This window comes from Lepus europaeus, chromosome 16 (genome assembly GCF_033115175.1).
Source record: "Lepus europaeus isolate LE1 chromosome 16, mLepTim1.pri, whole genome shotgun sequence".
Taxonomy (NCBI): Eukaryota; Metazoa; Chordata; class Mammalia; order Lagomorpha; family Leporidae; genus Lepus; species Lepus europaeus.
Window position 1 is genome coordinate 51728619 of NC_084842.1, and position 24201 is coordinate 51752819.

Genomic DNA, 24201 nt, shown 5'->3' on the forward strand with positions numbered 1-24201 from the left:
GGTCTCCAAAATGGGTGCAGGCACCCAGGGACTTGGGCCATCTTCTACTGCTTTCTCAGGCCATAGCAGAGAGCTGGATCGGAAATGGAGCAGCTGGAACTCGAACTGGTGCCCATATGGGATGCTGGCAGGCACTGCAAGTGGTGGCTTTACCCACTATACCACAGCGCTGGCACCAGTGATTCATTCACCTTGGTAGGTTTTATGTTTCTTAGAATTTATCCATCTGTTTCAGTGTATCCAAGTTGTTGCCATATAATTCATAGTTCATTCATACATATGTTCATAGTATTCTCATCTTCCTTTTACTTCATGGTATCAGTTAAAATATCTTCTGTTTGATTCTGATTTTATTTGAATTTTCTGTGTTTTTTCCTTAGTCTACCAAAAATCTTGTCAATTTTTCTGATTTTTAAAAAATTACTTCATTTATTTATCTCTTTTTCTACTACCTATTTTCTTTATTTATGCTCCAATTTTTATTATTTCTTGTAACTTTGGGCTTAGTTTTTTCTTCTTTTTCTAGTTCCTTGGAATATAAAGAGGTTTTTAAAAAATCTTTTTCTTTAATGTTTGTGTTTACAGCTATAAAGTTCTTTTAGAACTGCCTTTGCTGTATGACTTAAGTTTTGATATGTCATGTTTTCATTTTCATTTGTTTCAAGATGCTTTCTAATTTCCCTTTTGATTTCTTCCTTTACTCATTGGTTGTTGAGGAATGTCTCCTTTAATTTTCATGTGTTTGTCAATTTTCCAGTTTTCCTTGTGCCATTGATTTCTAATTTAATTCCATTATGGTCTGAAAATTCACTTGTGATTTCAGTCTTTCTAGAATATCTACCCTGGAGAGTGTGCCACACGCTTTTGGGAAGTGTGTGTATTCTTCCACTGCAGTTGGCTGCATGCCCTGCAAATGTCAGTGAGGCCCATGGGGTCTATAATGCTGCTCAGCCTGCTGTTTCCCTAGGGAGTTACTGTCTGGATCGTCTATATAGTACTGAAAGGAAGGAGTCTGAAATCTGTGATTGTGTTACTCTTCGTTTTACCCTCCACTTCTATAAATGTTTGGTTCATATATTTGGGTACTCTGATATTAATTTATTTATCTTCCTGGTGAATTAACCTTTACATCAATATATAATATCCTTTGTCTCTTTCTGTAGGTGTGTTGTCATGAGTAAATTCCCAATAGATGATTATGGTTCCTTTATTAAGAATTCATAATCTCTTGTTCCCTCTGGTGTCTGTTTGTGGTACTGCAGATTCTCAGGAGCTGCATCAAACCATCACACTTTTGTTCTCAGCAACCCCTAGGCTTCTAGAGTATTCTAGGTCATGGCAGTGCTCCAAGTCATACAGCCCCTTAAAACATCAGACAGACGCTCTACTCTTCTAGGATCCTCTTCCAGGATAGAGGGAGAGGCTGTGGCGCTGTGGCAGCCTCTGCAGCCCCCATCTTCTCAGCACCCACTGGTCTTCTAGTGTCCGCCGCATCCTCTCAGTACCCCGAGACAAGGGCCTTGGAAAATCCCGAAAAGCCAAAATGTTGGGCTCATGCTCTAGTTCTTTCCTTTCCCTGGGAGAAGCCAGGAGTTGGGGGTTTTCTCATCCTGGTTCCGTGCTGACCTGGGTTGGGAGTAGACTGTGGCAGGCGAATGCCATGGATTTTCCTACCAAAGATGCAGTTGGTGAATGGAAATACCTCTTAATTGACTTTGTTCGCTAAAGGAATCGGTCTATGTACTGTTGACTTGGTATCTCGGAAGCAGGGGAGGGAAAGGAGAGCCAGGCCACAGTTCTGCTGGTAGCACCCAACTTTGCATTTCCAGCCACAGTGAATGAGTTTCTGCTGCTGTGTGTTCTCAGCGGCATCTGGCGTGGTTTGTTTTTTAGATGGTAGCCATCTGAGAGGGTTACTGGTATCTTATTCTTATTTGCAATTCCCTAGTAATGTACAGTGTTGAGCATTTTTCATGTGCATGTTTTCTATCTGTACATCTGCTTTGGCAAGGTGTCTTTTCAGCTGTTTTGCTAATTTTTAATTAAATTGTTCTTGTATTGTTAAGTTTTTAGAGTTCTTTGTATTTAGGACACAGGTCTTGATGAAATGGATGTTTTGCAGATATTTTCTTCCTGTCTACAGCTTGATTTTCAGTCTGTTAACTATGTTTTTTGAAGAGCTGAAGTTTTAAATTTTGACGATCTTCAGTTGCTTAGTTCTTTTTGTGATCATCCTTTTGTTGTTATTTCCAAGGAATCGTTGTCTAATCCAAATTAACAACAATTATCTCCCATGTTAGAAGCTTAACTTGATAGTTGTAGACTCTTGAAAGGTATAGGATCCAGGTGGTGGATATGTTGAAAAATTTTCAGAAAAATCCAGCTAGTTAAAAGAAATGATACAATGAACTCAAATGCAAGATAACTTGGATACCAGTGATAGCACAGATACACCGCACCAACACATATTTTCACTGCTGTCCAGAGGAGAAGCCTTTTGCATGCTAGCATATGACAAAATCTCTTACCCAATTCTGTCTGGGCATTTGCACTCTGACTTTTATGTGTTGCAAATGCATAGATGAGCTGGTTTGCCCTAATCTCCTTTATTTAGTTTGTCTCATCTATATTGTGATTTCTCCGAGCCTGGAAAGGTTTGTTTGGTATTTCTATTACCCTAGTCTTTTCCCACTGCCTTTGCAAGGTTACTATCAAATGCTTGCTGAATTAATAAACACTTCATTTTCCTTTGGATGCTACACACGTTTTTTGCTCAAGCGACTTATTGACATAGCAAATCCTTAAAAAATTACATATGTATTTGTTCCTTTCTGAATTTAAATAATACGACTATTTATTTCTCCCATTGTATAACATGGTCTTCTGTAACTGCAGCCAGCATGGAATGAATGCTTCAACAATAACTCTGCAGGCTGAGACTCAGTTGATAAAACGGTGATTGCCACTTACTTTGTTTGCTGGAAGTTAGTCATCCCTGGGCTGGAATTTAGACTTCTCTTGGAGAGCTATTCCACTGACCACCAATTAATGGATAAATGAAGTTCACACCTTTAGTCTGTTCAGTGTTTTATTGTCAATAAATTCTTTCTGAAGGGAGGAAATGAGTTTGTACGTTGGGGTTCTTCCAATGAGGAAAGACTGACAAATAGGTCATCTCTAGTATTCATATATACAGTGGAGATTTTAAAAGAAATTTGACATAATGCACTTCACAAATGAATGGATTCAGTTTTAGGAATCATTTTTGAATACAAGGAGACTGTTCATTTCTTCTGTTTCTAATACATAAACACTCCATATGTTCAAATGTTTGTAAGGCGTGTTATCTTAAAGAATATTTTTTAAAAAATCAAAGTGATACAGAAACAAAGTCCTGAAAAGTGCTGGTATTTTTTTTTTTTACAATTGTTGGATAATCCTGCCAAGAATTTCTTCCAAATAAAGGGATTTAACTTTGTATTAAATTTTACAATAAAAGCTCTCAAGTGATAGATTCACAATTCTAAACATTTTTAAGGATTATAAAAAGATATGCCTGAAATCTTATATGTGTTGAAATAGAGTACAAAGTAAGCTTTTTATATGTAGGCATTTTTAATTAAAAAATGTTTTATTTGTATTTTCAGAATAAACAAGCTAACAGAAATTGTACATATTTACAGCAATAAACTACATTTCAGAAGCTGCACAAGGACTTTTAAAGTACAGCTGACGCTTTTTGACACCAGCCTTTCAAATATTTCTTTCTTTCATTTGCTGTAACATTTAAAATCTTAAAGTACCAAAGCAAAGCAAACAGCAACTTATTTGATAGCAAAGCCACCCTATTAACAAAAAATACTGAGTGAAGTCCAGTCCTGTGACCGTAAGGGTATTTGAGAGTCCTGAAATCTAGAGCACAAGCGTTTCTTGTGTCCGTACCTGATTGCGAGAAAATTGATTCTGCATTTTACAAGAATACACAATTACTCCGTGAATGATAAGGAATAGAAAAAAGGCCATGAAGGGTACAAGGGTCAGGAATCAGAGGCCACTGAACAGTTTCTTATGCGCTGATTCACTGTTTAGAGGGACATCTATTTCTTCTTTCATGTGTATAAATCACAGTCTACAGGCTTCATGGATTTTGTCCGCAGACAGCTTTTGAGATAATGAAGGCATAATGTCACATACTTTCAGCACATAAAAAGAAATTAAGGAAACAATTAGAATATTTTAATCAAATCCCTAACAGAAAGGGTACAAACAAGCACACACTGTATGAAAGTCTGATTTCAAATGTAGAAAGCGACTACGGAAAATCACAAGCATCATTATCACAGCAATTTCAATCAGAAAATGCAGCATATACTGATACAAAATAGAAAACTTGAATTATAAAAGTCAGGAATACACCTTTTTCTTTCTTGTAAAACCTGTTCCATTTCAAATTTCTACAGGTTTACAGAAATACTCATTCTTGCCATTTGGCTTCTTTCGTGGTCTGGAAGTATACAAAAGTATTACCTGCTTATGTAAGAAAGCAAACGCTTATGTTAAAAGAGCATTCAAATATTGTAATTTATGTTTTGTTGCAATGAAAAAAGTTTTGCCTTCTGAAAAGTGAAGAGAAAGGGACTCTTGTGTACAATAACTCTGTAATACCAACCAGAATATGAGTTAGCTAAATCACATTTGATAGGAGGATAGACAGCAAATTGATTGGTGGAGATTTAAAAACACAAGGAATAAAACATTCAATATCATCTAGCATATTTGGTGAGTTTAGCATAATGGATTTTGAGAGGCAAAAGAGGATATGCATTTCTTTCCATACGTATGTAGCACCTGCTTTGAAAACCACAGCTATTAGTACAGGATGCTATGACTTACGACAGCAAGAGACTGGTTTGGAAAGTTTAGTTAAGTTCTGGATTTAATGAAGTTTTGGGTGAAGTGGTAGCCAAAGAGGTGATCCTTTGCTGGCAGAATAGGAATTTCCTATTCTTCAGCCTAATGAGTCCTGCTCTCCCATGCCTCCCAGATCCCCGCATACAGTTCTCTGCCTCAGGATCAGTCCCCTTGAGTACAGTCAAGAGGAATGAAACAGTAAAAGATGGTAGGTAGCCAGGACTTTTCAAGCAAGCCACCCTCAACCCAGATTCTATTCTGTCTATAACAGTTTTATATGTATTTGAACAATATGCATATTGAACTTTCCAATTTTAATTTCCATCAACATTTTCAATGACACAAGATTATTTCACGTTAGCCATTAGGCTCCCATCCCAAAGACACAAAATGCTGCCTGGTGGTCAAGAATAAAATGTATCTAGAAATGTCAAAAATTTTTGGTCCTAGTAAACAGCTGTACCACTTAGAGTTTCTGAAACTCCCATGCAATCTTGATTTTTTAGTAGAGCCACATTTGTTTTTATCAAGAAGAATACTGGTCCTCTTTAAAATAGTTGAGCAACATAATCAATAAACATATGTGTATAGAATCATGAGCGTTCCCTTCTTAGAAGAGAAATGGGTGTTCTGAATAGGAAAGATCACTAGGGTATATAATTCCATTTTCCATGACATTTCAGTGAGAATAATCAAGGGACTTCCTTATAATCATCTTAGGGGCATTGTTGCAAAACATAACATATTTCAAGCTTTATCCAGTGAGTATTTCAAAAAGATGTAGGAAACATATTGATAATGGGTTGATTAAAAAAGAAAATTCAGATAAACTATAATTCAATGTATTGGGGAATACAAGTAGAAAAATATGTTATCTAGTAAAAGTGGGGTGGCTGGTTGCCACTCTGAGGTAAGGCTTGCAAATTATATATTTCTGTTATTAAATAAGTAAATACTATACCTAACAGGAGAATAGGAATGTTTACAGTTGAAAGGAAGAGGGACAGAAAAGGCATTTCCCTGTATATCTTTTTTTTTTTTTTTCAGGCTTGAGAAGCAATGACGAATGTCAAGAACTCTGTCTCTCCTAGATAATCCAAAGCCTTATCTTTATTTCTTGGCAGAAAAACAATTTGGTGTGCAATACACTCTGGGAAAATTCTCTCAGAGTTCACACTGGAGTGTACCATCAGTAATGCAAAGCATTAAGAATAAAGCTTCAAGAACAAACACCCCACAGAACCTAGACCAAAAGGTTTTTAATAAGGCAAACATATAAACAGGGAGAAAACGAAAATGTAAAAGGAAAATTTCCTTTTTTTCTATAAAGGAAAAGCGGTAGTAATTAGTATAGAAAGTTAGATTTTGCTAGAACTGGTGGAATCCAGAATGGTGATAGTATCAGGATTCAGCCTTGTTAGTCATATGTATGGGGAAAAAATCACAATGACCACTATGCCTGACCCCAACCTGGCTTAAGTGTAACTTTGACTACCTTTCTTAGTCATTTAGAAGTTGTAGGAGTAGGCTCTGGGGGACTAGCATGAGAAAAAGTGTAGGAGTCACCTGTCCCCACACTGTATTATCTATAACCCCAAGATATTGCTTATTATGCGTGTTTCCCTATTGTCACATTTACTATTGTGGGTCATTTTATCTGCATTTATAGACTTTACCATGGACAGAAAAATAGGTGCTCTGAATAATACAGGATGATTAGAAAGTGGAGCATTTACTCTTAAGTACCTTTCACTTTATTTAGAGAGGCAGATATCTATCTACAGAGCTACTGGAAATATACAAGTGATATTATATGTATGTATATATATATATATATATATGAGAAAGAGGCCACAAGGATTGGGGATTGAATGGGATGCAGGAGGGCATTCCTTGATGGCTTTTGGATGACATTGACTTGATCCATAAACTGCTACTGGCTTGAGTTAGGAAGAATATCTGACAGTGATCTAAAATATAAGACTTCAAGAATAGCATAGGAATGTTTGGAGATGATGAGTGGCTACGGGAGTGGGAGAACAATGAGAAGGCGAGCAGAGGTGGTGGAGAAGACTGTGGTCAAAGTTAACAGTAAGCTATTCATATGACCCAAGATAGATCTTACCCAACATGTTCACATTAAATTTATGGATATTTCCCATATCCTTCATGTTGCTGAGCCCCCGTAATTAGGGTGATTTACGATTTACTCAAGTACACAGCTTGAGAGTGAGAGACAGTTCTGTTAATAATTGTAAACTGGGACTGTCTCAGGCAGACTGCATCTTATGTTCCCCTAATGAAATGTTAACCGAAAAGAACTGGGGTACATTTTAGGCTATTCTGTTGTCTTGTAAACTTTCCTTCTACATTTTTTCTCAAGAGGATAGCAAAAGGGTTTTGAGTATGGGATCAGGGGAAAGGATAGAGCAGAAAGGAAAAATTGAAATGAAAACTGGACACAGAGCACAAACCAGGCATGGTACATAGCTTTGGGAGTGGGAACTATTCCTATGCCTTCTACTCTCCACTCACCTTCATGCTCAAATCTGGATCATAGAGTAAAAAAGGATTCAATCTAGGCAGTGTAGTAGATGGAAAAATCTTTGGCTTTTGAGCCATGAAAAGCCAGGATTGAATATTAACTCCATTAGTAACTACTGGATTTTGGATAAGGTATTTAACCTATTTCAGCTTCTATCTGCAGATAGTGAAATGGTGACCATAACTTCACAGTGTTGTGGTGAAGATGAAAGTATGAAGTTATGCATGGGACAGTGTTTTCTGACACTACAGACCAATGTGTGACCGTCACTGTTGGATGTCTACCCAAGAGCCATTTCTTCTGTTTCTTAATTTGTCTATGCATTGGGCAGTTATAGGCAGTGGTGCTGTCAATGTTGCAAGGCAATCATGATCATTCTACTCCTCTTTTTAGTGACTGGCCCCAGAATAATGTGTAAGCTTAATCCTACCCATAAACAGAGGGAAGTCTGCTGGGGGATACTTTGGTGAAGATTTCTGTGCTCTGACAAAAAGATCACAGGTAGGATTTATTCTTGTTTCTTCCTCTTAAAACAGAGATGTGAGGAGTGTGTGTAAACTACAATAGGTACTACCAACCTGCAGAAGAAGAGAGAACTGACTGTAGCAGGGACCTGGATCCTTGGTTATATCATCATGCTATTAAAATAACCAATTTACAAATGACCCTTCTGTATTTGCATGAGGTAATAACAATTTTAATGTAGAAGTTACTTTTGGCTGCATCTTTTGCTACTTGAACCTGAATGAATATTAACTGATAAACATGCTACTAATTATTTACCTCATCTGAGTCGGAATTCAAACACTTAGTTTCCTCTCCTAAGTCTTCAAAAGGACTCAATCGGCTTCTGAATGGGATTATGTGTCCTCAAAAAGATAACATTAAATACGAAGCTATCTAGATAAAAAGGATGGGATACTAGAAAAATAAAACTCACTATTTTAAGAGAAGCAATGAGTGCACTTGGAGATGGGGCGGTTACAACAACAGTCTTTATAAGATGCTTGAGGTTGAGGGGAAGAATACTAAATGAACTTTACAGACAAGAGACTGTCCCATTCATGGATAGCCAACAATGGAAAAGAGGAATTTCTTGGCACTCTCCTACAACTTTGATCAGGAGGCTCTCAAGAGAATCATGGATGTCTAAGTTTCAAAGGATTTTTTAAAAAGGAGGAAAAATTGGTTAAGAACATCTGGTTGCAGAAATCACATTGGGGACTATGTTCAGAGAATGAAATGGCAAGAATATTTCAAGAATATTAACAGCTAGGAATGCTAATCACATTTAACAGGTAAGCTTTCAGTTTTGTCATGGTTGTTCCTAAAAGTTTGGCAGATTTACCCAGTTCAGTTGGGGTTAAGGGAAGATACAGGGAGTAGGGCAGAGAGAGCAGATAGCAGAGGTTCTAACTACATGTATGATCCCAATTAGACAAGAAGCTGTTTCTTGCCTGAGAGCTCCACCACATTTACTCTTCCACTTTCAGAACATAGAGAACAACAGCTCCAGGACTAGGCAGGGCACGGCAGCAGTATTTGGGCTCAGATGCAGCCTAGAAGTTGGCTTTTCCACCCAAGAGGGAGTGTGTCATGGCTTTTTCCTGACAATTATAGAGACTGCTTTAAGGATGTCTACATCTTCCAGTGATATAAAAATAAAGACCAGATCACAGTGATTTGTGTTATCTGAGACTGTCTGAAATATGGTCTTATGAGGGGTCTTCAAAAAGTCCATGGAAAAGCTGTGCTTGGACTTCAAAATTATTTGCACTAATATAAATGTGTTTTTTAATTCCATTTTCCATGAACTTTTAAAAATACTGTAGTGTAGAGCATTACTAAAGTAGTAAAATATTTTTGCAACTTTCTTGTAAATGTGACTGTATATTCCTTATATTTTAAAAGAATATGAACAAGTATTGAATTCAATTCACTTGACACCAGATGGCTTATTCTCAAAAGCGTGCTATGAGGATTCTTACTTGAGGGGCTATGATTGCTCCTGTGTTTTCCTGCTAACCTTTCCTACAACTGGACCTATTTAAAATTACCTTTGAAATTCAGTTCTTCGAGAGAACTTGATGTCATCTGGCGGCTTGACCAAAGTCACATACATGGGCAGGGGCAGAGGATACAAAACCCAAGCCTCAGTCCTAATTGAACTGCTTATTTAATCTAATAACATTTCCCTCTCTTCACCATGTAGCTCATTGATTTTTAGCTTTTCAAAGTTAGGCTGTGCCTTGTTTACCATATATGTAGAGAACTCTGTGTCTCTAAATCTGTAGAAATATTTTCTGGAGCAAACATGTGTTATAAACATTATAAACATTGGGGCAAATTAGAGAGTTTGTACTGTGAACCATCTGACTATAAATCATATTTTAGATATTCTAGAAGCCAACGGGTGAGTGGGTAGGATGATGTGTAGAAGTAGAAATCTATAATAGGAATAAGATACAGGAAGGACGAAGTGGGTCAAGTTCCTGAAGGATAGTCTGTAATGAGTAGTGCTACTTAAATGATAAGCTCTGCTGGGAGGAATAACAAAGCAATTTAAAATGGTCTGTGATTAATATTGAAACAGGACATGAATAAGTAATTCTGATGAATTGATACAGTGTGAGTTCATTATATTACTACTATAATGTAAGGAGATGGCCTTATTTTCCAGCTTTGGTAAATATAATGTCATTTTCCATGTTTTTGAGCTAATGATTTTTATTAATGTGCTTCTTTGAAGTAGTATGGAAAATAGGAGGATTATGTGAATATATGCAAATCTAAAGAAGGAAGAAAAGAAATAGAGCGATAACCTAAGGTTGTTCAGAGGAGGCTACTATGATTAGACAATCTGCCCACAATGTTCTTTTCAAGGGCCCTTTTCCTTTGGGGAAAATTATTATAGTTTGTTGATTTTGTGAATTCATTGAAGATATGCAATATAAGTCCAAAGAAGTTAAAGCTTTCTGCTGCTCATGGAACAGATAGTTTATGAGGTTTGGAAGTAAGAAAGAGGAAAAAAGTGAAGGAATCAATCTCATTGGCTTAACGTGAGACAAGATTGATTGTATACAGTACTGGAAGGAATGAGGACAGCAAAGGCAATCTACTTTACAGAACCCAAACTTGCAAACAGTGTACTCATATTTAATAACTTTAATAATTATATTGGGAAATGTCTCCCCTTCCCTATTTGTCTTATAATAAGGCCTAGGGAAGAAACAGGAGCTGGGAAACAATACTGACTGCTTTGGTTTCCAAATGGGGATGTTTTAAGTTACTGAATCTGTGACCCTGTATACCTAAGGTGAATGAATAATGTTATTTGGCTTCTCTTTATTATTTTCACTGATCTATATTCCATTGTCTGCAGGACAGGGAATGCAGACTGGATTGTTCAGAAGAATGGATTTCTTTTCCAACAAGTTCAGAAATACAACTACTGTTCCCACCTGAATTCTGACTTTGGCCTTTATGATGAGTGCTGGTTGCTCAAAGACATACCAGACATCCAGGGGTTAATCAGAAACGGTTCTGAGCACCTTGACATACCAAGTACTTTTTACTCAGGAAAAACCCCAAACCAAGCACACACACAAAAATGCCCAAACAACTCTTAGATCCCTTCCACTCAAATAGGAAATTGTTTTAGAAATACTAATAAAACTCTTTAAACTTATCGTTCTATGAACTTCGTATCTTCTATTTTAGATGCTTTAATAAGGATTTCATTTCTAATTCCTGCCTATGAAACTGCAGCCTCTGACAATTAAGTTTTCTATTGGTTTAATTGATTTTGGTTATCTAAAAAAAAAAAAAAAGAAAAAAGAAAAAGAGTTTCAGGACAAACCCACTGTATTTTAGACCTAGCAGTTGACTGAGCAGATTAGTTCAAACAAGATATTTTTCTTTTTCAACTGATGGTGAACTTTAGTTGGCACATTTTGGAACCAAAACATCTCACTTTGATGGATTCCTATACTACATTCTCCTGGCACTTAAAAGATTGACACTAAGAGACCTACTTTGCTAAATTCTTACCTCCAAGAAAGATACTATTCCCTCTAAAACATCACTAAGAGGCCAATCTATAACCCTGCCTGCTTGGATATTCTGGATTTTCGTGGACACCATCACCCTCTTCATCACCATCTGATATCAAAACACAACTTATGGTATCATATCCCACCAATCGGAAGACTTTTTCAAGGATACCAATACTTGGGAGAAATATATATGAAAACATTTAACTACTAGGTTCTTTTTTAAGCTTAACTAGCATATATGACACATATCTCCATGCCTAGTTGAAGAATACCTAACTTCCAGACAATTTATTCCAATATTTCTCTACCTTAAAAAAAAGTCACAGTTCCTTCTGTATCTTTTGGGAATGAATCAGTCAGTTGTTGGTATTAAAGGTGTTTGCCAGCTTGTCCTCTGCTCCTTCCTATTATTTGGATACTTGACTATTTACCCTGACCACGCCCATCCCTTCTATTCATTTTTATTCTTTCTAGAAGTTCTGGGAAACAATATGCAAGAAGTTAAAAGCTAAAGCTACTGGTGCAAATGAAACTTTGAATTACCTGTGGATTTTGAGCATCTCTTCCATTCCTGACCCCCTGAACAGAATGGATAATTCAGTATCCAAATATATAAGTAATTACAAACGAGTTATTAAAAACATGTCAACTTTTCATGGCACGGCTCAAGAAGCAGCTTGCTGCAGTTCCTGTTTCTGCTGGTGTGCTGTTCCTGAGCCCCTGAGGCTCTCAGCCTTGTCAGCAGCAGCTGCTGTCCCTTTCAGTGGGGTAGGAGCATGAGGCAGTGATCACAGACACCAGGCTATGGCTGGCAGCAGAATTACACAACTGCACACACAAACAGCAGAGAAAGCAAGAGCTAAAAAGATTCTGGTTTGGGTCCAAATCACTAGCCATTTCACTTCATTAATGAAAGCAAATGCTTTATAAGCTTACATTATTTACAATGCTCAGAGTTTTCAAACATCCACCCAAAGCTGAGGACCACCACGCAACAGGGAACAATTCAATGAACTATGTACAGAATTTACAAGGAAGTTTACATAATATTCTACATTCTGTTAACAAAATTTACTGCTTGCTTTCAGGAAACAGATAATTTTGTTTGTTTTTCTGTCCTTCTCAGCCCAATAACTGTTGATTGAACCAACATGAGCAAATGTTTGCACGTTTCTTTTGCTTCCCTCGTGGGATATATGAGTTTACTTTCCTTAGGGAAAAAAATGGTGGCACATCACCCTTTGGTAAGATAGGAATCAAAATTGTCCATATAAGAAATCTTGGAGATTATTTCTTTCTAGAAGCATTTTACATATATCTTTTGTTTAACTTGGAAAATTGTAATTGAAATCATTCTTAAATGAACATTTACAAAATAGCTGTCAGTTATAGAAAGATGGGATTTAGTCAATATTTCTACTATTGTACATGATTTTTTTTAAGGAAAGCCTATGGCTGGACCCTTGAACTAAAGTTTATTCTCTGCACTACATGTTTCTCTTTGCATTTTCAAGATCTTTTGTGATGCCCATTCATGAGGGTTTGGATGGAAACACACATCTGCCAGTCAGCAGATTACCATTTTGTTGTTTCTATTTGGCAACACAGAGGATGGAGGCAATGAGCCTGGAAAATTCAAGCCAAAAACATGCTTTTACTTGGGTCTTTGCTGGTAACTGTAATATACAAGTCACCTCTGATATTTTAAGCCAAAGGATATGAATGGAAGGAATGACTGTGCAGTCATTACAGTAAAGTGAAAGATGAGATTTCCACTGGGTCTGCACAGGTTAAGTTTTAACACAGTTTATGTCACAGTGTAGAAACATAGGGTTCCTTGGACATGACTGTGGCATAAGAGAGTGAGTCTGTGCAATTTTCAGCCTCTGCTACCATTTAAGTAATGCAAGCATTATGGCTATTTTCATGGCAAAAAGAAAATAATCCAATAACAGTTAAATAATGATCCCTTTATAAGGTAATACTTTGGATCTTTCAAGAATAGGGGACAGTTTGTGGGCACTTAAGAATGTCTAACTCTTTCTATGTTGTAGGTACATCATTTTGGGCAAGATGGGGTAGACAGCCAGAGAACGAAGGATTTTTCTCCATGTACTGTTCAACCTAGAAAGGGAGGATTTGGCCAGAAGGAGGCACACAGTGGGAATTTGGGAGATGTTCAGAAGAAGGAAGTGGGGACAAAAGTCATTAAACAGAAAGTGGCGGCTACTTCATTCTTCTGGTTACCATTACTTCTAAAATCACAGCTACTTGACAGGATTTGCATAACGATGGCTGTGACCTATCTACTGCCCAGGAGGGCATATGGTGATAGGAGTTAAAGAATTAAATGCAGGTTAAAGCATTAGAGTTCAAAATATTCTTTCTCTCTCAGAAGATGTTTCTCATTTAAAACTACAACATCAAAATGTTTAGATTTTAAAGGCAAGGTAAAAAATAATAAAAATACAAATTACTCAATATTTGCTTAGAAGAATGGTCTAAACAATGAAGAGAAGTTGTTTTGTTAAGGAACCTAGATCAAAGACATTTCCTTTCTGATTTAAATACTTTTTAAAGAGCTTTGACATCAGAATGATTCATTTCTGTTCAGCACCAGCCAAAAATTTCCCTTCCTGCATTTAAAATAAATGAATGGCTGCACAGTGGTTCCTGGGTGGCCATTGGTAACACTAACCTTACGATCACCAAGATGGCCATATTCCACTATATTTGGGCATTTAATGATAGCAAAGCATATCACCCTGCCAAGGGACTGAACAGTTTCAAAACACATGGCTACATGTTTGGAGGATGAGCCTTGACCAAGGAAGTGTAGTAAAACCCTGAAAACCTAAATGGAAATTTGGTTCCAACATCTCTACTAGTTTTTCTTGAAACCACGAAGATAATTTTTCCAGTTAAAGCACAATTCATATTCTTCAGAATGTATTTTGTCTTCATTAGTAACTATTTGTTTTAGAGTTCACTTTTCCCACTTCTCTCTAGCAGGATATCTCATAACTCTCTCTTCTTGGGCTCATCATCTGCTTGATCTTTCCAATTAAATCTGTAAGTTCTAGCAGCAGATGCTGTTGTTAACCTAGACTCATATCACAGCCTTAGGGAGAAAGCCAGATCATCCGGTGAGACAATCATCCCAATTACTTTAAAGTTGATTTCACATCCGTAGAGCAGGTTCCCAGTTACCTCCATCCTTAGTCGGACAATTTAGGGTTTAATTCAGTCTTAAAAATGAACATATAGAATTCTTAGATACTCAGTCTGAAAAAAAGGCTGTGAGATTTTAATGGCATAAAATGAGAAGACTCTCAACTAGCTGGTTGAATATGCTTAGTACTGTGTGTCTTGCTACTGAAGGTCATGAGCACCATGACCAAAATAACCCATGAGTAGAGATAAGGCAGTGCAGTAATGACAGTGATCTCTACGTGTAGGCAGGGTCTGTTCCTCAAGGGCTGGTGTACAAGTTTGGAGGCCCAGTGCCTTTGTCACTGTTGTTTTATCTGTGGACTCCGGGGGAATGACACCAACACAAGCACACGTGCATTTCCTGAAATGTTCATTCCACAGTTTGGAATGCAGAGCTCAGAGAGCAGGGTCCTAACGTGCTGGCTGAGGCCTGCGTGACCAGCCTGTCTCCGTTAGCAACTGCTCTCTGGAAGGCTAAGAAATATATACTATTTGATTTAAGATTTGGCAGTTCAGATAACTGCCCAGGCACCCTTTGCACAGCACATAAATCTCGCCTTCCTTGTGGAAAGGGTAATATTTTTCTCAAGCAAAAATTGTGCACCTCACCCCTCTGTAAAATCCTCCCCATTCCCTTGCTGTCATATTCTGGGACAGGAAGCATGGAAATGGGGTGGTGAGGTTTCATAGCACAGCATCAAGGAATTGCAGGCTGAGGAAATGAATTCAGGGCTGCTCCTTTGAACTGGTCCATTAGAAAAATGGTCATTGCCCCCAAACGCCTTATTCTCAAGAAAACGAAAATGTTCTCAATGGCTACCAGGTTTACCAAGCTGGATTCTAATGCTAATCGAATACTTGCTGGGAAATCAGAGAAAGAAGCATTTTCCAGAACATCCAGCCTCATGGTGAGGTGCGGATGGCAGGCTGGGTTTGCATCACCTAGACCGGCACTTGCTGATCCCTCCCTCTTCCGCGGAGCTGAGATGCCCCTTTGTAAGGGACGTGGGGGCACCGAAGAAGAGTGGCGGGGAATCTTCCCGTGTTCTGTAGACTCCCTTTCTTTTGTCTCTCTTCCTGGAAATCTGTAACTTGTCAATGGCTTTGTTTTGAATTCTGAGATCCTAGAAATTGTGGATTTTTTTTTGTTTCTGGTTTTTGTTTTTGGCAGCATGAGACTGTTACAGTTTACCAGGAAGCAGTGCAAATGGAAGAGGTCGTTTTTTCATTTTTATCTAAAAAAGAAAACCAATAAAATCCAGGGTAACCAGGAAAAACTGCTAAAGATCTACCTATATTCTCTCTTTGTGTTTGTTGGTTTGTAAACATGGCAATTGACAGAGCTCTTAAAAGAGCTGATAACCTGGACCACGGTAGGCTGGAAAATTTTTTTTTCTTTTTTTTTACTGAAGTAAACATGATGCAGTAATAAAATTGATATGCAAGACCTAAAACCAATTGGATGGCTGAAATTCTTACCTCAAAAAACAGCAGTATCGCTGTTGGGGACCTGCGGGGTTAAAAAACAAAGAAAAGGAAGGTGGTCTAAATCGAACCCTTAGGACAGACCTTAGTGTACATAGTAAAGCCAATAAACGACATTAAAAAGAGAAAAGGTGATGGGGAAAAACATTCGGGACCACTTGTCTATGGAATTCACATCAGTCAAGTCGGGGATTTTGACTTTGAGCTGGGAGGCGCGCCTGCGGATGCGCCCCTTGCTGGGCACCCCGTGCCGGTCCAGGGCGCGCCCATACCCCTCACGGCTGCTCAGGGGCTTGCGGTACTGGATGCTGGCGCTGTCGTAGGAGTACATGGTAGCCTTGGGGTCACTCACGCTGGTGAGCACTTCTGAGCCGCTTGTCTCGTTCCTGATTTCCAGGGTGCTGAGGAGAATGTTGCCGTGGGCGTCGACCTGGTGGCAGAATGGACATGGTCAGACCCAACTGCTGGGACATTCGTTTGACATCATTACCTTGTTCCTGAAGACGTCTCATGTGGCCGATCAATCACTGCCTCGTTAGACGACTGTCTCTATGTGCCTCTCGGAGGACTTGGAGACTCCTCTCCTCTCCTGTCCTCTCTATCCCTCTCCTCCTCTCCCCTCCATCCATCCCTCCACCCACCTATCATTCTTCCATCCATCTTGCTAGCAATAGAACTATCTAGCTATCATTTGTTTCCACTCACAAGACACTAGTGTGTGGTGTGGGTGTATGCAGTGATGTTTTTGTGTATGTATACATTTCCTTTTGTTATAAAACGATACATGAAAACAAAGCCAGAAACAAAAAACAAAATAAAAAAACCACCAAGACTTCATGGTCTAACCTTCAATCAATATCCTTCTCACCTTCTGTTGTTTCCCTCTTTGCATATACTTACAAACACAAGTGCATCCATATATTTTGCTTTGCAACCTGCTCCTGTCAGTTAAAATATAGCCTGGACAGCTTTCAATGTTGATAAATATTCATTTGTGCTATCATTTACTATAGCTTACATGGATAAATCACAACAGAATTAATAACTGAGAGTTGTTAATGCTCACTTTTTTGGTAGTTTTTCTTTTTTAAGATTTATTTATTTATTTATTTAAAAAGCAAAGTTATAGAGAGGGAGAGGCAGAGAGAGAAGAGAGAGAGAGGTCTTCCATCTGCTGATTCACTCCCCAAATGGCTGCAACCACTGGGGCTGAGCCAGGCTGAAGCCAGGAGCCAGGAGCTTCATCTGAGCCTCCCATGTAGGTCCCGGGGTCCAAGCACTTGGGCCATCTTCTGCTGCTTTCCTAGGCACATTAGCAGGGAGCTGGATTGGAACTGGAGCAGCTGGCACCCATATAGGATGCCAACACTGCAGTGGGGGGCTTTACCTACTATACCACAGTGCCAGCTCCTTTTTGTAGTACTATAAAGAAGTATGAAAGGGGCATCATTTTGTTTAATCTTGGTGCATAGTTATAATTATTTCTCCAGGCTAAATGTCCAGAAATGAGATTAATGGATCAAGAGATATGTCTGGCTCCACTTTGACTTTGAATTCTGCACTATTGTTCCTGCCATTCTAGTAACACCTACCCCAAATTTCCTGGGTCTTCCCTATGCTATGTCTACACACACTTTTAGAAGTACAGGGAATCTGAGCATATTTTTGGCCTACAATATTGCCATTTTAAACTTTAAACTGATTTTTTTGCAGGCTGATTTACCTGGAAATCAGGAACATGGCTCATGAGTTGGAAGTACTTCCAAGGTCGGCACAGGCAGCTGTGTTTAAGACTTTTGTGATTTGCATAGTCCCTCACTTACAGTAAGTGTTCCATAAATGCTTTCAAATGAGATTAATTTTAGTACAACCTTGTTGAAAACACAAGATTGAGAAGTAAAAGAGCCCTGTAGGAGGAGGCAATGACAAACAGAGAAAGAAAAAAAGGAACAGAGATGGCACCAGATGGTGGTACACGCAGTCTAGTCTACAGGATTGATTTATTGAGTGTCTACCACATGCCTGTTATAATGGTAGATGCTTCATATATATTACTTGTTTAATACTTACAACAACCCTATTTCAAAAAGTAGACTATCCTATCTCTATTTTATAGATAATGAAACAGACAGAATAGTTAGCAAACTGGTTCAAGTTTACTCAGCTAGCAGCTATTAAAATTAGCTGAGATTAGAATCCTCATCTGTCCGATACAAAGCCCATGCACTTTCTACTGAGAGAGGACCACTTCACAGTCCCCGGCCTTCACCACTTCCTGCAATGAATTTAGTGATGTGGTTGATAATGTTAAGCATCAGCTGGTTGAAGAGAGAAAGATGACCGAATCTGCCACTACTCCTCTCCATCATCTTATTCTTCTCCATCATCTTATCCCACTGTGAGGCATCTTTCTCCAGGCTAACTGGGCTTCCTTCCATCCCTGGACCCTGCACATTTCTTGTCTTCTTTATTTAGGAAGTTATTGTTATTTTAATGTTATTAATGACACCATTTATTGACTCAAACTATGTAATTCATCTCAGTTATTTTTCATAACAATGCCAAGTTCAGCAGATAGGGAGATGGCAGCCCTGAGAAAGTAAGTAAACTGCCTAAGATTAAGCAAATCAGTACTTAATTTGTTTTTTTTTATAAGATTTATTTATTTATTCCAAAGTCAGAGTTACACAGAGAGAGGAGAGGCAGAGAGAGGGACAGAGAGAGAGAGAGAGAGAGAGAGGTCAATTTGGGATTAAACACAAGACACTGTGTCTCAAATGTCATTTCTCTCCCCTTGATATTAATCAAAACAACATGTTTTCTACAAGGCTCAATTTAAGTCATACTTCTTCTGGGCATCTTTCCTCCTTTCCTGATCACAATAGCCTCAAGAACTTTATGTATCATTTTCCAAACATTTATTGAGTTGTTATTATGTCCCAGATACAGTGTTTACTGTGTGCCGGTGTTAGGTGTCAAGGATGTATGTTGAGCAAAACTAGTATGCTTAGTTTTATTTACTTATTTTTAAAAATATTTATTTGAAAGACAGTGTTACAGAGAGAGGTAGAGACAGAGGAAGAGAGGTCTTCCATCTACTGGTTCATTCCCCAAATGGCAGCAATGGTTGGAGCTGGGCAGATTTGAAGCCAGGAGCAAGGAGCCAGGTCTCCGTGCTGGGTGCAGGGACCCAAGCACTTAAGCCATCTTCCACTGCTTTCTCAGGTGCATTAGTGAGGAGCTGAATTAGAGGTGGAGCAGTGTCAACTTGGCTGGGCAAATGTGTCTAGTTGTTTGATCAACTACAGAAGATGTACTGTGAAGGTATTCTATAGATGCAATTGACATTTACAATCTATTACTATTACTATCAGTAAAGCTTATACTTGGTGATGTGGGTGAATCTCATGCTATCAGTTGAACAACTTGAGAGCAAAAACTGAAGTTCCCCAGAGAAGGAGAAAATCTACCTCCAGACTAACATAGAAACCTTGCCCAAGTTTCCAGCATGACCCGCAGATTTCAGAATAAAGACCACGACATCATTCTCACCTCAGTTTCCAGACTGCAACCTGACATACAGATTTCAGACTTGTTAACCTCACAGCTGTATGAGAAAATTTCCTAAAATAAATCCCTTCTGATTAGGCATGTTGGTTCTGCTTTTATTGATTTATTTCTCTGGAGGATCCTGGCTGATAGAAAAGGCAAGGCAAAAAATAATAACCTAACAATACAAGTCCAGAAAACACTGATGTGATACCTATTTCTTCCCTCAATAGAAACCTCAAGCAAATGTACAAATTCATTTTCTAGCCTTTCTCTCACCTATTCTCATTCCCCCCTCTCCTTTTCTGTGTTTCCAATAATCTTATAGAATGCCTTTGGCTATGAAAAATGCTGCCACACACTGAATTCAACTGTTCTGAGTATATTCAATATATAAATATAGCCAGACTCATTGCAGGGTAATTGGAATAAAATATAATCTTGTTTCTAGTGGCACTTTTAAAGCCCTATTGAGGAACACCTCAGGCTCAATCTAGTTTGCAAAAAGTGATTTCCTTCTTGCTAGCCAGTTCAATTAGATTCATGTTTACTGGGTGGTTCTGAGGTACAGAGCAGGAAGCCAGGTGAAGTGGTGCTGGTTGCAGAATGAGCTAGTTCACTGTTCTGGGGAAGCCTACAGTCCATTTTTTTAAAGATTTATTTATTTATTTGAAAGTCAGAGTTATATAGAGAGGGAGAGGGAGATGGGGAGGGGGAGGGAGAGGGGTGGGAAGAAGGAGAGGGAGAGGGAGAGGGAGAGGGAGAGGGAGAGGGAGAGGGAGAGGGAGAGGGAGAGAGAAATCTTCCATCCGCTGGTTCACTCCCCAAATGGCTGCAATGGGCAGAGCCAAGCCAATCCGAAGCCAGGAGCCAGGAGCTTCTTCTGGGTCTCCCATACAGATACAGGGGCCCAAGTACCTGGGCCATCTTCTACTGCTTTCCCAGGCCATAGCAGATAGCTGAATGGGAAGTGGAGCAGCCAGGACATGAACTGGCACCCATATGGGATGCCGGCACTGCAGGTGTCGGCTTTATCCGCTATACCACAGCACCAGCCTACAGTCCATTTAAAGCAGCTGTGTAGTATGGATGGCTACCTCCTCCAAGAGAACAGAACATTATTATAGCCACAGCCTACTCCTTGCCCTTCCTCCACAGAAGGAAGTTGCTATTTGTCATTCGGTCTCACCTCACCTGGAGATGATAGGATTAAACAAAGGCTAGAGAAAATGGACCAAGTCAGATTTGGGCAAAGGTTTGCATGCTAATATAGTATACTATATTAGTAGAAATTCTATATTTATCTAGATTTTAAGATGCTAAATCAGTAGGTTAGTTTCATCAAGGGCAGGGTAAGTATCCATATTAGCCTGAAAAAGAGGCAGTTATGTGAGGCTCAATATTGATATGGAGCTATTTCAAGCATAACTTCAGGATGGAGCTGTTTATTTTTATGATGCCACCTACATATATATTTTATTTGCTTAAATTCATCATGGTGGGCTGGTGTTGTGGTGTAGTGGGTTAAGCCACTACCTGCATCCCATAAGGGCACTGGTTTGAGTCCTGGTTGTTCCACTTCCAATATAGGTCCCTGCTCATGCACATGGAAAAGCAGAAGAATAAGGTCCAAGTGCTTGAGCCTTTCTCTCATATAGGAGATGGGAAGAAGCACCTGGCTCCTGGCTTTGGCCTGGCCCAGCCTAGCTGTTCTGTCCATTTAGGGAGTGAACCAGCAGATGGAAGACCTCTTTCTCTCTCTGTCTCTCTAACTTTGTCTTTCAAATAAATAAGTTAATCTTTAAAAAAAAAATCCTTCACAGTACAGAGCTGATTTGCACTTAGAAAATTGTCTGAAAGTGTTTGTATAACTCACTGTAGAGAACAGAAATGGGAGATAAGAGACCAGATCATTATCTTATTCCAAAAGGGAAGTTCTATTCCTTGTCTGTTGGAATAGTCAACTGCATGTTGGGTGTGAATCTTTGGTAGAGTCTCACAAGGTTCTCCCTGACTTATAAAGACTTTGAGTGTCCCTGCTCATAGGTCATCCATGCTACAATTTCATCCATTTCATTTATTAGCAATTGGACAAGTACTGTGGCTAGTATATGTAAGTAAAAATGTTGCAGGCTAGGATAAAAGTGGCTCAGATATAGCTACCTTAAAGTTTTGTTGTATTGTGAAATCTCTTTCAAAACTCTAAATACCATCTCCATTTCAAATGATGCCTAAGGGGTTCACAAATCTATAGTCTTTATCACCTTGGGGGCTGAAACTCTCCTAATGTCTGGATTCAGCATCTGCAGTCATAAAAAGATGCTTCAGTGCAGCTGGTGGGAATAGAAATCAATACAAAACTCATGCTTTTGAAGCTTCAGTACACTTATCCCTTGACCTGACTGCCCAGTCAAAACTATGAAAAATAATATGTAATAATGAACAATGCTACTCCATGCTCCAGGGCGCCACGGCAAGTACTAGGGATCTCTCAAGTGAAAATTGTCCGGAACCAGAACACAAATGCTCCCTAAATTTAACTATTTACAAGCATATAAAAAGAAAGAAGAGGATCATCCAACCATTTTATTAAATGATAAATCTAATATTTTTCTATGATGTTTGAATTTAACCACAGGGCAGTTTTTTTTTTAAAGATTTATTTATTTATTTTGAAAGTTGGAGTTACAGAGAGAGGGGGAGAGACACAGAGAGAGGGATCTTCCATTTGCTGCTATTGCACTCCCCAGATGGCCACAACAGCAGCCCTGAGCCAGGCTGAAGCCAAGAGCCAGGAGCTTCTTCCAGGTCTCCTACACGAGTGGCAGGGGCCCAAAAACTTGGGCCATCTCTGCTGCTTTTCCCAGGGCATCAGCAGGGAGCTAGAAGGGAAGTACAGCAGCTAGGACATGAACTGGCACTCATGTGGGATGCCGGTGTCACAGGAGGCAACTTTACCTTCTACCTTTACCCTCTACACTTCTACCTTTACCCTCTACACCAGTGCCGGCCCTTGGGGGTAGTTATTTTTTTCATAACTCCATAGTTAAATTATTAATTTAACTAACAGAGATGATGCACTGAACAGATGAAGCATGCTACTTGACCTCTTGTATGTCTGAGCGCTTGGTTTTAAAAGAGGATAAGGAAGTAATTGCAAAACCAAAGCAGCTGCAAGGATGAGTGAAAACTGTACGAGATGGTAACACTCTGTTATTATTCCATCTACATATGAAGAAGGCTGTAATACCTTAGCCATATGTTCCTTTGAAGATTATATGTAATGTTTTATTACCCTGTGATTCAGAATGAATATCAGAAGCTGATATCAAGTATGCTTAAACAATCAAAAAATTAAAGTTATAGAATAAAAAGATAATCAGGCAGAAGCTGGAATGGATAATAGTCTTTTTTCTTAATAATATATAAATTTCATAAATTATCATGTTGCAGCACTCAATACCTTGTACAACATCCAAAAACTCACCTTTGATGAAAACGACAATCATTCATTCATTCAACAGTTACTTATTGGTACCTGCCCTGTTCTAGCCACTGAAGAAAGAATAAGTACAGTAGACTGGAACCAGTGCTGTGGTGCAGCGGGTTAATGCCCTGGCCTGAAGTGTGGCATCCCATATGGGCACTGGTTTAAGACCCACCTGCTCCACTTCTGATCCAGCTCTCTGCTCTGGCCTGGGAAAGCAGTAGAAGATGGCCCAAGTCCTTGGGCCCCTGCACCCGCGTTGGAGACCTGGAAGAAGCTTCTGGCTCTTGGCTTCGGATTTGCGTAGCTCTGGCTGTTGTGGCCACTGGGGAGTGAACCATTGGATGGAAGACCTCTCTCTTTCTCTCTCTCTGCCTCTTCTCTCTGTATGTAACTCTGACTTTCAAATAAATAAATAAATCTTAAAAAAAAGCATAGTAGACAAAGACCGTAGTGCCTATAGTTGAGAAGCTGTAGTCTAATGTTTAATAATGACTTGAATAGACATACACTCACTATTATGGAAGTCTTATGGTGAAAAAGTATAGCATCTCATGAGAAAAGCTAACAGGAATATCAAGTATAGGCCAAGTGTGGGGTTGTCAGTTAGGGCACCCCTGAAGTAGTAGCATGTATGGTAAGAACTGGTGCAGGCATGCAACTGGGAGAAGTGCAGTGTGACCTTCACTTGTGCTGATTTTTTCTTCTGTTGTGTATTTTTTAAAGATTTATTTATTTTAAAGAGTTACATAGAGGGAGATATCTATCTATCTATCTATCTATCTATCTATCTATCTATCTATCTACTGGTTCACTCCCCAAATGGCCACAATGGTTGGGGCTGTGGCCAGGAATCAGGAGCTGCTTCTGGGTTTCCCATGTGGATACAGAGGCCCAAGCACTTGGGTCATCTTCCAGTGTTTTCCTAGGCACAAAATTATTGTGCAATAGTAAAC

At 39.0% G+C, this 24201-nt stretch overlaps 1 protein-coding gene across 2 annotated transcripts in view; it reads right to left on the reverse strand.

The window, feature by feature from the left end:
* Positions 1 to 16294: 16294 nt before the first annotated feature.
* Positions 16295 to 24201, reverse strand: part of GABRB1 (gamma-aminobutyric acid type A receptor subunit beta1) — a 439794-nt gene continuing 431887 nt past the window's right edge. For both annotated transcript variants that reach the window (XM_062213299.1, XM_062213300.1), the window contains exon 9: positions 16295 to 16639. In XM_062213299.1, coding sequence (XP_062069283.1) covers positions 16295 to 16639 — 345 coding nt within the window. The remainder of the gene's footprint in view (positions 16640 to 24201) is intronic.